The sequence below is a fragment of the Chinchilla lanigera genome, unplaced genomic scaffold, assembly GCF_000276665.1.
Source record: "Chinchilla lanigera isolate Chin_1 unplaced genomic scaffold, ChiLan1.0 scaffold00043, whole genome shotgun sequence".
NCBI lineage: Eukaryota > Metazoa > Chordata > Mammalia > Rodentia > Chinchillidae > Chinchilla > Chinchilla lanigera.
This window is the reverse complement of record NW_004955444.1, coordinates 11,617,123-11,631,384: the sequence shown is the minus strand read 5'-3', so window position 1 is coordinate 11,631,384 and position 14,262 is coordinate 11,617,123. Positions and strand designations below refer to the sequence as shown.

The window sequence follows — 14,262 nt, the reverse complement described above, 5'->3', positions numbered from 1 at the left end:
TTTTAAAGGAGGAAAGGTTTATTTTGTCTCATGGTTTTAGTCTATGGTCAGTTGGTTTTGTTTCTGCTCCTGTGATAAAGCAGAATCATCGTGATGGGGAAAGGTTTGGCAGAAGGAAGCTGCTTATCTCATGACAGCCACGAGGGGGGGAGGAAGGGGGAGGAGGGAAGGAAGGAGGGTAGGGGAAGGGGGAAAGAGAGAGAGAGAGAAAGAGAGGCCAAGACAAAATACATTCCTCAAAGCCACACCCAAAGTGAACTTCTTCATCCAGTTAAACCCCTTTCCCAGTGAACTCCTCTAGGACTAATCCATTTGATGAAGTTAGAGCCCTCACGAGCCAATCACTGCACTTCCCCAAAGTGGTGATTAATACATTTGTGACGGGGCTGTAATTCACGTCTCACTGCTGGGTGGCTTGAGCCACTGGAGGTACATACATGATGGTCCCATGCACGAGTGTACTTCTGCCACCAGTGGTACAAACCACTTGATGAGACAGTCATGCGTGTTCCACTGGTGGTTCAAGTGAGCAGAAACATGTTAAGCCTTCAACAAAATGAGCCTCTTAGGGACATTTTAGATAACTACTAAAGCAACATAGAGTGACTTGTGGAGGATTTTTCACAATCAACCTTAGAACTGTTTGTTCTTAATGCTCCAAATATGCAGATAGCACGCATTTCAACCTATCACTCCTGAGCTGAGATGGCTCCTTCTTGCTTGAGGGCACTGTTAAGAATGGAGGGTACCTATTCTGCTGGTTAGAAGTGTGGAGTGCTGGAGCTCTACTTCTCTGACTAGGTTAGACATGGGTCTCAAGAATAAAGAGTGGATTAGAAGTAGGAAAACCACAAGGTCTGACTGTGGGACTGTGAAAGCTGGGCAGAAGAATCTGGCTTTGATATAGTGGTAACAGGGAGTCAAGGTAGGTCTTTGAGCAAAGGAGTAACATAAGTCTTAGTTTAATAAAAACATCAGTATGAGAAAGGACTAGAGAAAGTTGGGAGAAAACTATCTTGACTCAGGTAAAGATAAAGAAGGCCTGAATGTCACTGGAGGCTTTTATAAGGAAAAGAACCGAACAACTAAGATATTTTTCATAGGAGGTAAATTTGCTTCTTAGGAATGAAATAAGAAGGAAGTAGCACAAATACAGGAAAACACACTAAGGAAGCAAATATAATGAAGACTAAATAGGCTGATCCTACAGATTGATCCTGTTTGTCCCAACTCAGGACGCTTTTCAGATGGAAAGGAGGCACTGGTAATTACAGTATTATGCCAGATCAGCAGGCACAAACTGGTTGGTCCCTGACAATCTTGGACAAATGGAAATTGATGGCTATCTCATCTGAAAAGAGCTTAACTACCAGCACAGAAGATAAAGCTCAGATTCATGTGACCAGCTCCTGTCTCTTGTACTCTGGACCTGGTTCTTAAGTCTTAGGGAATTCAAAGGTGATAAAAGAACTAAAACCTGCAGGGAAGTTGAGAGCCAGAGACAGAATATCCAGAGATAAGATGGAGAACAAGAACAACGTCTCTGAGGTTGAATTTGCTCTGTGAGGTGACTGCATTTCTCCTGGTTCTCCTTTCTTCAATATGTCACCTTCCAACATGGGGACCCTTGGCTTACAGGATTTTGAAGACCAAACTACTTTGTTAACAAAAAGTTACTTTCTTCAGATCTACTTCTTCGAACCCTCATATGCTATTTCTGCAGATGACTGGTGAATTTATGGACAAATTCCTGTGGGTGTAGATATATATTTTTGGGGGTGCAACATAGATATTGACTCATCAGAAAGCACCAGCCTTTAGGTAGGCTGAGGCAGGAGGATTGAAAATTCAGTCCCTCCTGGGATACTTAGACCCTGTCTCCAAAGAAGGGAGTTGGGAATGTTTTATAGTTGATAGAGTGTTCCTGGGTTCAATCACTCAGTAGCACAAAAACAAAACAAAACTGCAACCAGCTGGCTATCCAGCTTCTATAACCAGTGCTGTTGTGCCCATGGTCATGGGGAAAAGACTCATCACAGCTACAGCCCTGAGAAAGAAGGGGGAGAAACTGCCCAGGGACATAAGAAGAGACTTCAGTAAATGTAGGGCAGCAACAAGCAAGGAAAAGCCCCACAGGTCTTTGGCAAACACATCCGAAGCCGCTAGGGTCAAGTCCCACAAAACAGCCAACATGAGAGTGCCACTTCTCAGAGCATCTTCCACCAAGCTACCACAGGGCTGAGAGATCAGAATGGGCCTGATCCTAGAGGGGGTTCACACCCTTCCTTTTGGGTACACTGTGTTTAGGATCCTCAAAAGAGCCTGCTCACACCATACAGTGTGTATACTGTACTCATTTTATGTATGACTGTTTTCTTTACTAAACTGCAACTCTCAGAAGGCACTAACTTTGTCAGTCAGTGTCTTCACCAAACAGAAGGTCTTCAAAAAATAGTTCTTGGATGAATGGAGGCACATGACTACTGCCACTCTTGGTGTTACTTTTTGTAGTGTGTATGTGACAGTGTAAAGTTCCCTTGTCCTTTGTTTTCTATTCCTATGGGCTCTGCCAGCCAGCCTTTAACAATGATTCACCATCAGTGACTTGTCATCACCATAGAGAGGGAGACCAAGGCTAAACTTCTAATTTCACCTACCTCATCTCTGTATTGTCCTGAAATTATCATTTCTGAAAACAAGATTAAGTCCTTCACTTGCTTTCTAAATCCAGTTCTTTTCAACATGAGTGACAGGTTGTGAAGTAGTTTGAGGAATCAGGCAGTGCTGGGTTAGAATTCCAACGGTGCCCTTGCAGTGATGTTGGGTTAGTGAGCTCTAACTTGGGCAGTTTGTGCCTTGTTTAGCTTATCTGTCAAATGTGAATACCACTGGCGCAAGGTTATAGTGAGAACTATCATTATTTCTATACATGTTTATAGTAAATACTCATAAATAGTAGCTATTTTACCACGCTCTGAAGTACTCACTCAGTGCCAAGGGCAGTGCTATATCCAGCTATTGTTTCATCTTCACAACTCTTTGTAGGGAGGTTCTGAATTTATCCCCATTGTCCCAGATAAGGAGACTGAGGTTCAGAGAGGTTAACACATTCTAGATGGGCCATAATTTGCACGTCTGCTGGGTGACTCTGGACCACTGGTGGTACTTACATGACTGTCTCATTGGGTGGCGTTGAACAGTTCCACTGGGTGGATATGTCACCCTATGGGACAGTCATGCATGTGTTACTACTGGTCCAAGCCACTTGGAATATATTAAGGAATTTGCCCAAAGAAACAGAGCCACTAAGTGTGGAAAGGTAGGAACTGAAATCCAGGCAGTTGAACTTCAGGATTTATGCTACTCCCACTGACGTGAAGAAGTAAATAAATGATTTTCAAAAGTCATAGCTGTGCTAACTCTATAATGTTGCCAGCATTTATTGGTTTTCCACCTTAAATATATTTTACTATAATTAAAAAAAGAATCTACCCTAATTTCCTGTGACGGGAATCTTTTTGTTTTCTTGCTCTCAATATCATAGTGCAACAAGTAACTAAGTCTGCTTCTCCGAAAATGAGAGGAAGGCAGAGAAGAGTGCACACAGTGATGTTTGCTTGTGTAGGAGACTCACACATCCACTGCAGTTTGATTATCACCCAAAATTTGACTTGGCATTTGTAGTCTCTGAAGACCCTCTGACAGTGGAGTATCGACTTTAATGATACTTAATGTCAAATTATTTTCCTCACTCTGTTTTATTTCTTTTCTATGTACTTGGACCTTCTTTGTAAACATATAATAATATAGTTATATTTCTCCAATGTCTTTCCACACATTTTTTGTTTTTTTTTTCCAAAGACACTGAAGTTTGTGATTTTCTAAGCACTGGATCTGCCCTTTCCAGTTGTTACTAGTTTATGTACAAAGAGGACCGAGCTCCTTAGGTGCTCTCAGGAGGTGTGCTAGTTTCTCCCGACCTATTTTTTATTCATGCTCAGGGTCCTGCAAATGATAATTACATATTATTGAATTTAATCAAGACCTACCAAATGTACTTACATGAATGTAAGAAATCGGCTTGCCTTATTAAGGGATAAAAATGAAGTGGGTTAGAATAGCTGAACGGGCACCGCCATTCAAAGATAATGCTACATACCGTTTCACTATGTCTTCCTATCAGATTCTTGTCCCTTAAAAATCTAAACATACAAAAAGTAGTTTCCTAAGTAAACAGACAAAATACTATCAAATGTGAGTAGCATTTCTGTCTTTGGTGATGAAAGAATGATATCTGTCTCATGAAGACATGTTAAAGTCCTTACTTTAATGATGCTTACACTCCTATATTTCTGGTTTTCAAGAGGCTCTAACCTTCTGTTGTGATGGACAGCTAAGGCTCAGTTCTTCAGCTTCTCATGTTTTCATCTTTTCTTTCTTCCAACTTTCTGACATCTGGTAATTTATACATTTGGGACTCTTTTATTATGTGGCAGCCAAAGAGAAAATGGCAAGTATTACTTTCACTGCAGAACAACAGAGAAGGGAGCACAGCCTCCTCCAGCAGGGCTCCAGTTGCGGAAAATTCTATCTGGAAAAGATGTTGCCACCGGCCTCATTTCCCCTACAGTGTGGTGCTTCGGGAAGGGCGCACACCTGCTCAGCTGAGGCAGGCCCAGGAAGTTATCACCAAGGGGCACTACACACTGAAATAATTATGGCCGGGGCTACAGCTGAGTGTAGGAGTGCAGTTCTGTGTCACAAAAGCACATCTAACTCTGTGATACCTGCTTTTCATGGGGCTGCATGTCAGCCAGGAGAGTCAGAATTAACTCTTCCACAGCCTCAGGCTGCACTATCAGTCATTAAACACGAGGTTTTTAACCAGTATTTCCAAGGGAGGTAACAGATAACAGGATATAAAGCCTGGAGCGTGTGTGTTCAGGAGACCAGAAAGCAGCCTTCAGATGTTAACTCCCTTCCATTCCTCCCAAGAACACCAGGGTGCAAAAACTGGGGATCGTATTACCACCTGCGACTCCTACCTCTACCAAGACCTCCACGCCCATCCTGCATCCTCTACAACTGAGGACATGTTTTTAAAATTTCCTCTGTCCTCACTGTGCTCAGGCAAACACTAAAGACAGTGCCCAATTTATTTTTAGGAGAGAAAGGAAACGATTTTTCTTTTCTAGTGTCACATTTATAAACTCCTCTCTACACTATTCCTGAAAAGAACAATTTTTCTTTAAGACATGGAGTATTACCAGGTTATAATTCAGATATATACGAAAGCTTTTCCCAATTGACTATTATTGAGATAGTAGATTTGTTTTTTAAAAAAGGACTTGAGACACTGGTTTTCCGCCTGTGTTTTAAGCAATTGAACTAGAGAAAGTATTTAAGATGCTTCCACCTCTAAAATGCCGGCATACTGTAATTTCCAGGTTCGAAGAATAGCCCCCTCCAAATCTGAGCCAAGCACATGCTGTCTACACCACGGCAAGCCTTCAGGATAATAAGAACATGCATCGTAATACACTGCTTTCTACCCAGCCCTGGGCCTCCTTAAGAAAGCCATATACAGAGCACACTAACCTAAACAGGGGAGAAAACATATTGTTTTTTTTCCATCATAAAAATACTCATAATTTTACGGTTGGCTACTTGTATTCTGCTTGTTTTCAGTTGAATAATTTGTATGGTTCAGATTTGAAAATGTTTCTTACAACCACTTTAAAGCGGTTGTTAACAGGCGTTAAAAAAAGTCACACTCAGTTCTTAAATTAATCATGGGTGAATTTCAACCCACCGTTCTGCACACAATTCTAAAGGAGAGACTTTAATTTTCAGGTCATAATTCATGTGGTGTTCTAGCATCCTTCCTGCTGAGCACCAACCAAGGCAAATATTGCAAATACTGGCCACGCTCTCTTACGGAGAGAATCCCATAGAACACCGGCTTCTCAGCAGAGGTTGGCACACTATTCAAAATATGAAAAGCCAGACTTTTGCCCACCACTTATTCCCAGTGAGCCAAGCCGAAGAACTGAGAGTTGCATGTACACTTTGTATAAGGGGCCAGGAGAGTGTGCAGATTCACACAGAAGACACGAAGTAGAAAGTGACGCACGCAGGAGCGAACCAGCCCCCGCATCCCAGTCACAGCCGGGCCGGGCAGGAAAGTCGCTCCACTTACCCAGCATAGCGGTCATTGTAAAGGTGGCTGCACCCTGGTTGCAGAATCTTCAAAAGGAGCCAGCACAGAGGCAGAAAAGCAGCTGTCTGGCTCCTGGGCTTCTCGGGGAAGTTCATAGCTTTACAAAGAGAGGAGCTGAAAGTTGCTCACAGCAGTTACCGAGGAGGTGGAGGGGTGGCTCACGGCAGCTCCTGCTCTCCACTCGCGTTGTCTGGAGGGGGTGGGGGGATGGGAATGAGCAAAAGGTGACACTTCTTCCCAGCCACAGGAAAAAAGTTTAGGCAGCAGAGGAAGGGAAGTTGCTGTTAAGACTTGGTCTTGAGAGAAGCAACAGCCCAGCCCAGCCCAGCCCAACTGCAGAGCCTGATCCTTAATCAGGCTCCCCTGGAAGGGGCTGGGCCTCCCGGGTGCTGACTCATGGCAGGGATTTGCTGGGTGCTGCTTCCTTTGGGTAACTTTTCTCTGTTTTTGGTGTGTTCATTTTTCCAATTTGAGGCTCTTCACGTTTTTCTGTCTCTGCTACCTTCTACATCCTAAGGACCCTATTGTAACTGCAAATAATAAGTCAGAGGATGAGCTCAACAAGCAGGTATAAACCCTTCCGGGCTTAATGTTTTGCTCTCCTATGAAAGATTTCCACACAGCCTCCACATACTGAGATGACAGAAATACTCCTGATGAGCACATGAGCAGGAAGAATCTGCATAGCTGGACCGGAGCGGCTGGTCTCCGTTCTACTCCTGCTGTCCTGGGAGGGAGCTCTTTATATTCATTTTGCATCAGGAGCACCCAGGTCTCCTGCGATTTCAGAGGCTCTCACAGACATAGGGAGTAGAAGGCCTCCAAGTGCTTTACTCGGTTGGCTGCACATCTGAAATCACTTAGGCAGTGTAAGCCTTAAAAGTAGAATTCTGAGGAGTGGGATCATTTAAAAAAACTCTCCCAGTGATTTCAATGTTCAACTGCCGCACTGGTCTAGAGAAGGTTTCTCAAACCTCAACCTGCTTACAGGTCACTTGGGGATCTTCTTATAAGACAGCTCTGAGGCAGCAGGCTGGGCCTTGAGATTCTGCATTTCTAATATTCTTTAGGTGATGCTGATGTGGAAGACACTTCCACCTCACTTTGAGTAGCAGGACTTCCCATGAAATCTACCTTTTCCTCTTTAATGACTAAGGAAAAGCCAGGTACAGAGGCACACACTTGTAATCCCAGTTCTCTGCAAGGCTGAGGCAGGAGGATTGAAACTTTGAGCACAGCCTGTGTAATAGTGATTTATTTAGACCCTTCATCAAAAAGAAAAATAGAACTGGATGTAGTTCAGTGGGAAAGCCCTGGGTTAATTAATGTTTTGCTTTTTCATGAAAGATTTCCACACAGCCTCCACATACTGAAATGACTATATTCCTGATGAGCACATGCACAAGAGGAAGTTCCTACCTGGACCAGAAAAGCTAGTCTCGGTTCTGCTCCTGATTATCCTGGGAGGGAGCAGTGACTTGGGCTGCAGGGAGCTCTTGATATTCATTCTGTATCAGCAGGTCTCATGTCACTAGCCAATAGTTTACAAAGTCAGCAGAAAATAAGCCAACCTTGCAGCCCCTTCTTGGTTTCTACCTCCCACTCTGCCCGTGGTAATGATAGTGTTTTTGTTTTGCTTGTATTTGCATCCACTTGCTTCTCCTTGAATTCTCCAGGAAACCCATCCTGGAGGATATACTTCGCTCCTTAATATAGTGTGACTTAGGGTGTCTCCTGGTGTGAGAGGTTCTGGTTCTGGTGGCGCCTGGTTCTGGTGGTGCTCTCAGGACAGCATGATCTCTCAGGCAACATCTCTCAATTGCCCTCGTGTGCTTTTCATTTTCCTGAAGAGCTGTGGCCAAGAACTCTGGTACCTTCCAGTATGATAGCTTGAGTGCTGTTCAAAAGGAAGCAGCAAGCTTTTCCCATCTTCTCTACCTTGAGCGTTAACCAAGCTCCTTTGATGATAGATTCAGTTTCAGGTTCATAACACTGAAATGATTTGTGTCTGAAGTGAATCTCTAAAATTGTCTTCGACGGTCCCAATATCAGTTGGAATAATCTCTTCTCTGTTCCTCTCCCTACTATCTGGTAGGTCTTCTGCTAGAGGACTCACTATAGTGAATTGATTTTTTTGTCTTGTTTCTTCACAAAATTGCTTTCCCTTGAATGCCACGCTGTATCCCTTTTGTGTTCGTACACGTGCAGGTCCTTACACTTGCTGGAGGAAAACAACGTTCACCCAAGGAATGAGGAACAGTGTTAAGTGAATGATGAAGCCAGGAAGAGATTCATTCAATACACGTTTGCTTTGTGGCTCCTGTATCCAGACAAAAGAAAGAACACCTTGGCCGCAGCGATGCCTTTGGGGAGTGGATGTTGCCCAGGTCTCCTGGTTTTCGGTGTTGTTTCTTTCTTTGTTTATATTATTGTTTTATTTCTTCCTGACTTCATGGCGTAGTGCTTTGGTCTTTCTACACTGGGGAGGCTGCTTTGCAAGGCTCCCCAGGATACTTGAGGCCTTTTTGAGGAAGCCAAGAAAGCCTATACACCAGCTAGCTGTTGAAATAAGAGTTACTGTGTAAATAAAACACTTCATCCCTTCGCATTTCATTATGTCAGAACAAAGTATAAATCTGTCATATTATATCACAACATTAAACCAGGAATGTGCAGCCTCTGACTAGGGACTAAGCTCATCTTCAAATCATTCTGTGGATCCCATCCAGCAAGCATGTTCTAAAAAGGGCTCTCCAGATTCTAAGGCCAAGGTAATCATTTCCTGAACCATCAATAATTCAAGAGACCCTGGAGACATCCTATAACCATCCTAAAATTTCCAGATCAAAGAGAAGTTCTCAAACAATTGAAGCCATTCCTAGTAATCTTCCTCTGCTTTCTTAAGGACCAGGTTATCTGATCGAATTTCTCCTAGAGTAGATAAGGTCCATAAAATGAGTGATAAATGAAGTTCCTTTAGCTAGTGGGAGGAGAAAAGAATGGTTTTATAGATGGATTCAAAGATAAAAGTTTCATTTTCAAGGCACTGAGAGGGAGTAAATTATTAAACTGGTTAGGCATTCGGAAATGGGAAGATGAGAAACGCTACATGTTGGCTATTATGCCTTTGTCATATTTTAGTGGTAGAGAGAACTTTATCCAAAGAAATACCACCATGTAGAGACAGAAAGAAAACTACAGTTAAGAAAGGAAGATGCCATCCTTGATTTGGGTCCGTTGTAAATTATTAGATAATTTTTAAGATCAGAAAGACAGTGATGTAGTGGCAGAAGATTTTATAAATCCTTATGCCTAGGTGTGAGAGTCATGTATTTATTTTGGTAAAATTATGTGGAGGAGATAAATGGGTGTGGTTGTGGTTTGTAGTTCAGGCAATGCTCACGCTGCAGTTGGTTTTATGCTCACTCCTGAATGCCTTATTGGCATAGATCTTACAATTATCAGGTTTCTTTTATGGCTTTCTGCGGTGATTCCGACCTGAAGGAATAACAAGTGTGATGTTAGGTTCCTGCCTTATGTGTCTAGGCAGTTCTGTGAGGAATATTTCAAAGTTTCTCTGAGCAATACAACTTCAGCACATTATCCGCCTTTGGTCTGTCTCTTGTCGTCCATGCTATCCTTAAATACAAACCATTTCTCATCTCTGATTTTTATTTCTCAGGATTCTCAGAAGGACACTTCCTGTTTTGTTTTATGAAGACAGGGTCTTACTATGTATAGTTCAAGGAGGTCTTGAACTTGGGGTACCCCTGCATCCTCCTGCCGAGTGCTGAGATTACAAGCATGTACCATCACACCTGGCAAAAGCACACTCTTGAATCCACACAATTTGCTTTCTATTTTGACTACCTGGCTGAAACTTTCTCTCACATTGGTGGTGACCTCCAAGTGGAAAAACACTCTACTCTCATCCCTGTTCATATTGGATGGTTTCTGAGGCTGTTCATGTCTTTCTGTCTGAAACTCTCTTTTCCCATGGTCCCTGGCACACTGTCTGCTCCTGCTCTTCTCTTTCCTAGTATCTCTCTCTCTCTCTCTCACCCTCCTTCTCTTCTGTCTCCCTCCCTCCTTCTGCCTCTTGCCTGCTTAAAAAATGAGTGTTTACCTGTGTCTGGCCCTGTTCTCTTCTTGATCCGTATCACCACAAAAGTTGCCTCTAATTTTGTGAGTTTTAGTGCTGGTGGAAGTGCTGGGCAGATAAAGGAATTTACATTGTTATACCAGATAGTTCAATGAATTCTACAGAAACAAATAAAATCTTGTGATAGACAGTTCAGGGGTCAGGTAGAGATCATATGCGTAGGTTGTCCCGAGGAAGTGGATATTTCATCCAAGTATGAGTAGAGGCCAGCCGTACCAAGAGGAGGACGGTGGTAAGGGAGTGAGGAATGAGAACAAAAGCAGCACAGGCACAGAGAGAAACACTGTACAAAGAAGTCCCGTTGATAGCTTACCATCCTTCATTCAGTCTCCACAGGCTAAAGAACGCTGCTCAGGTTCTTCACGTTGGTATGCTAGTCTCTTGAAAACATTTTAGTTTTTATCTTCTTCAGTGTTCAATGGATGTTCTGCATCTTTTTCTTCCTTTGTGTTTGTGGACAGTGTTTCTTTGGTAATAATGGGCATCTCTAGCCAGCCTTCCCATTTCTACCCAGCCAGACCCTCTGTATCTTCCAGACCCACTTTAACCTACTCCAGGAATGTGTTCTCATGCAGTTTTGGACTACTATGATCGTCTTCTCTGAGAAGATAGTATTTGACCAGGCACACCTAATGTTTTAGTGTATGTTGACACTTAATTCAATGTTGCCATTTGTATAAACTCCCGAGGGCAGGATCTCTGTTACATACATCTTCACATTCTATGGTGTTTGGTCCATCACTGGGGCTATAAGCACACATTCACTAACAAATATGTTGGCTGCTTTTCAACCTACTGCTCTTAGGACCTTTAAGCTGTCAAGGATCTTTTAGCTATTTAGATAAGAATCCAGAACCCCAGACCCCAATTTTGTCCTTGGCCAGGTGTCTCAAAAGAAAAATCCTGCTTGCTTAGATGAAAAGCAATGTGAAGAGCAAGACTTATTGACAGACAAGCTTATTATTATACCTTTAAATCCTTGCAATTTTGTTAAAAATGTTTTTATAGAATGTATGGAGCAAAACCAAAGTAATATAATAAGGTGGGAATGAGTTCTACTTGCTGATTCGAAACAGCAGCAGACTTCTATCTTAATTTATGTACTGGGAATTGAACTCAGGACATTGCACCTGCTAGTAAGGCTCTGTGTTACTGTGCTATATCTCTGGCCCCTATCTTTTCTCTTTTCTCATGATATTTCTTCTTTTCCTTTCTCCTTGTTATGGTTTATGTCTGCATATGCCCACAAATCCTCATGCAGTATGGGTTGGCTTCTAGATATTTGACTGATCCATGGTCCAATGCTGGGATTATGGGTGTGAGTGCTACACTCGCCCTGGAGAAGATAGTTTGCATATGTAAGGGAGGAAAAGAAGCTGTTTGCCACCCCTCCTCCCTTTCTGCTCTTGTTGCCTTTTGCTATCTTCTGCCACCATAAATGGTTGCCCTCTGCCATGTGCCACCGTGCTTTGGAGCCAGCCAAGTATGAACTGAAACCTTCACAAACTGTGAGCTAAGTAAACCTTTCCTTCCTTAATTTTGGGTGTTGGGTGTTTTGTCTCAGCAATGAGAGAAAAGTAATTAAGACAGACTTTGGTACCAGAGGAGTGGGGTCGTTGCTGTGACTATGCCTGACCATGTGGTTCAAGAGCCTTTGGGAATGGCCGGTGGCAAGTGTTTGGAAAGGTTCGGAGATGTCGCCTGAATGAGTAGAGCTGGAACACTTTGAGGTGTGCTGTATGGGAGATTCTGGTCAGAGCTCAGAAGACCAGAAAGCTGATAGAAATCCTTCTGGTAAAGACCAGGTTCAGGAGATTTCTGCTGGGAAGAAGGATTGCATTGGGTGCTGGACTCCAGACTATGTATGTTATGGCTTGGCAGAAAGTTTGTCTGTATTTTGCTTGTGTCCAGAGACTTTGCCTAAAACTGAGATTAAGGACTGTGGACTAATTAATCTGGCAAAAGAAATTTCAAGGCAGTCAAATGTTGAGGCAGTGGCATGGCTATTGTTGGGGGCTTTTAACCAGATTTGTATTGAAAATTGAGAACAAAGAGCCCAGTAGGATGATGTAAAATGTTGTGAGTTTGGCCAGAAAGGAAGCTCCAGTAAAGCTGTGGACTGCAAAGACAAGACTGAGGAGATCTCCATTGCTGAGAAGGAATAAGAGAATGGAAAAATGGCCTGAGGGCATCACAAGAGGCAACAAGTCTCCACCCTTTGCAACCTCAAAATAGCAAAGGTGAAAGACTTCGCTTTGAGGAGAAAGCCACAGAGCCCCATGTTCCAGAATGTGGGTGGCAGCTGAACCAGTTTCCAGAATGGTGGCGGCATACAGAATTTTCTTCTTAGAATTGGATTCAGAGTGCCCGGTGATCCAGGCGCTCGACCCCTATGGCCAAGAGAGGGGAAAGCTTGGCTACTGCTCCAGGTGGCAACAGACCTTGGCATCATCCACATGGCACTGGTTTTAGGTGCATACAGAATGCAAGAGTTCTGAGGCTAAGAAGGCTTCCACCTTGATTTCAGAAGGCCTGGAAGGGCCAGCGTGGTGGTGCACATCTGTAATCCCAGTACTAGGGAGGCTGAGGCAGGAGGATCCTTGCGAGTCTGAGACCAGCATGGGCTACAAAGTGAGCTCAAGGCCAGCCTGAGTGGCATAGCAAGACCCTGTCTCAAAAGACAAAACAAAAACAAAAAAACCCAGAAGGCCTGGGAGGCCAGGTAGTGTGCCCCTGAGAGGGCAGTGTGTGAAGCTGTGAGTGTGAAGTAAAAGGTGCAGTGGAGACCTCAGAAGTTTGGAAAAGCCAGAAGCATGGATTGTCTGAGGATAGCTGCAAGGAGGGAGCAAAGTGGGCCCAGGAGAGAAGCCGTGGGAGGTGTAAACACTGGAAGTGCCATAAGGAGCTCACAGTGTGCCACAGATTGCTTCAGATGCTGGACATGGAACTATAGGACATAATGTTAGCCCTGCTGGATTTTGGACTTGCTTTGGTCCCAATGTTCTGTATCCCCTTGTTTGTACCTTTTGGAATGGTAATATTTATTTTGTGCCATCGAATGTTGGAAGTGTTTAACTTTCCACTTGTACAGGGGCTCACAGATAAGAGTTTGCTTTATATTTTGGAGGAGACTTGGGACTTGGACTCTCCTCCTCCTCTTTTTTTTCTCCTCCTCCTCTTGCTCTCTATCTCTTCCCTCCTTCTTTTCCTCCTCCTTCCCCTCCTCCTCCTCCTTCTCCTTTTCTTCCTCCTCCTTATTCTCTCTCTCTCTCTTTCTCTTCTCTCTACCTTACATCCTGTTCCCTCCTGATAATTGACCTTAAGACTCATGAAGAGTAAGGTAGGGAAATCATAGTAAATTTAAATGCTCTCAAAATTACTATTTCTCATGACATAAAAGCATATAAATGGAGTATTCTAGTAAAAATTAAGAGAAAAATTTGAAAAGAATGGGCTAGGAGACAGAGGTTTAGAAAGTTTGATTAGAATAAAGTCAAATGGTGAACTACTTTCCTGTTCATTTTCCTTGGGCAAAATGTGGTGATTAAGAATCAAGAGAAATGATGTTATGACAGAAAAGATTTAAATGTATGCAAAACTTTTCTGAAAAAGACTAAGAAGAGGGGAAATTTAAACTATCACAATGATAAAGGGATAGGTGATAGAGCCTGTGCTAAGAAGAAAGCTGCTGTGAATCAGGTAGGCAGTGATGTTTCATGTCAGGGTGGACAAGATGGATAGGATGGACACCAAGAAAGGTAGAAAAGGATATGTTCTCTTGGTGCAGAAAGGGTAGAGAAAGAGCACATGCAAATGAATATGATGGGAGAATTTTTATCTTTCAGAAAGTGAACTAAAAACTCCATACTAGAGATTGTTG

General features: G+C 43.1%; 1 protein-coding gene across 1 annotated transcript in view; it reads right to left on the bottom strand.

Annotated features, from left to right (window-relative positions):
* Cpa6 (carboxypeptidase A6) overlaps nt 1-6,543 on the bottom strand; it is a 297,452-nt gene extending 290,909 nt beyond the window's left edge. Inside the window, exon 1 of the mRNA XM_005392121.2 lies at nt 6,200-6,543. Coding sequence (XP_005392178.1) covers nt 6,200-6,315 — 116 coding nt within the window. The 5' untranslated portion in view covers nt 6,316-6,543. The remainder of the gene's footprint in view (nt 1-6,199) is intronic.
* Between the last annotated feature and the right edge of the window lie 7,719 nt (nt 6,544-14,262).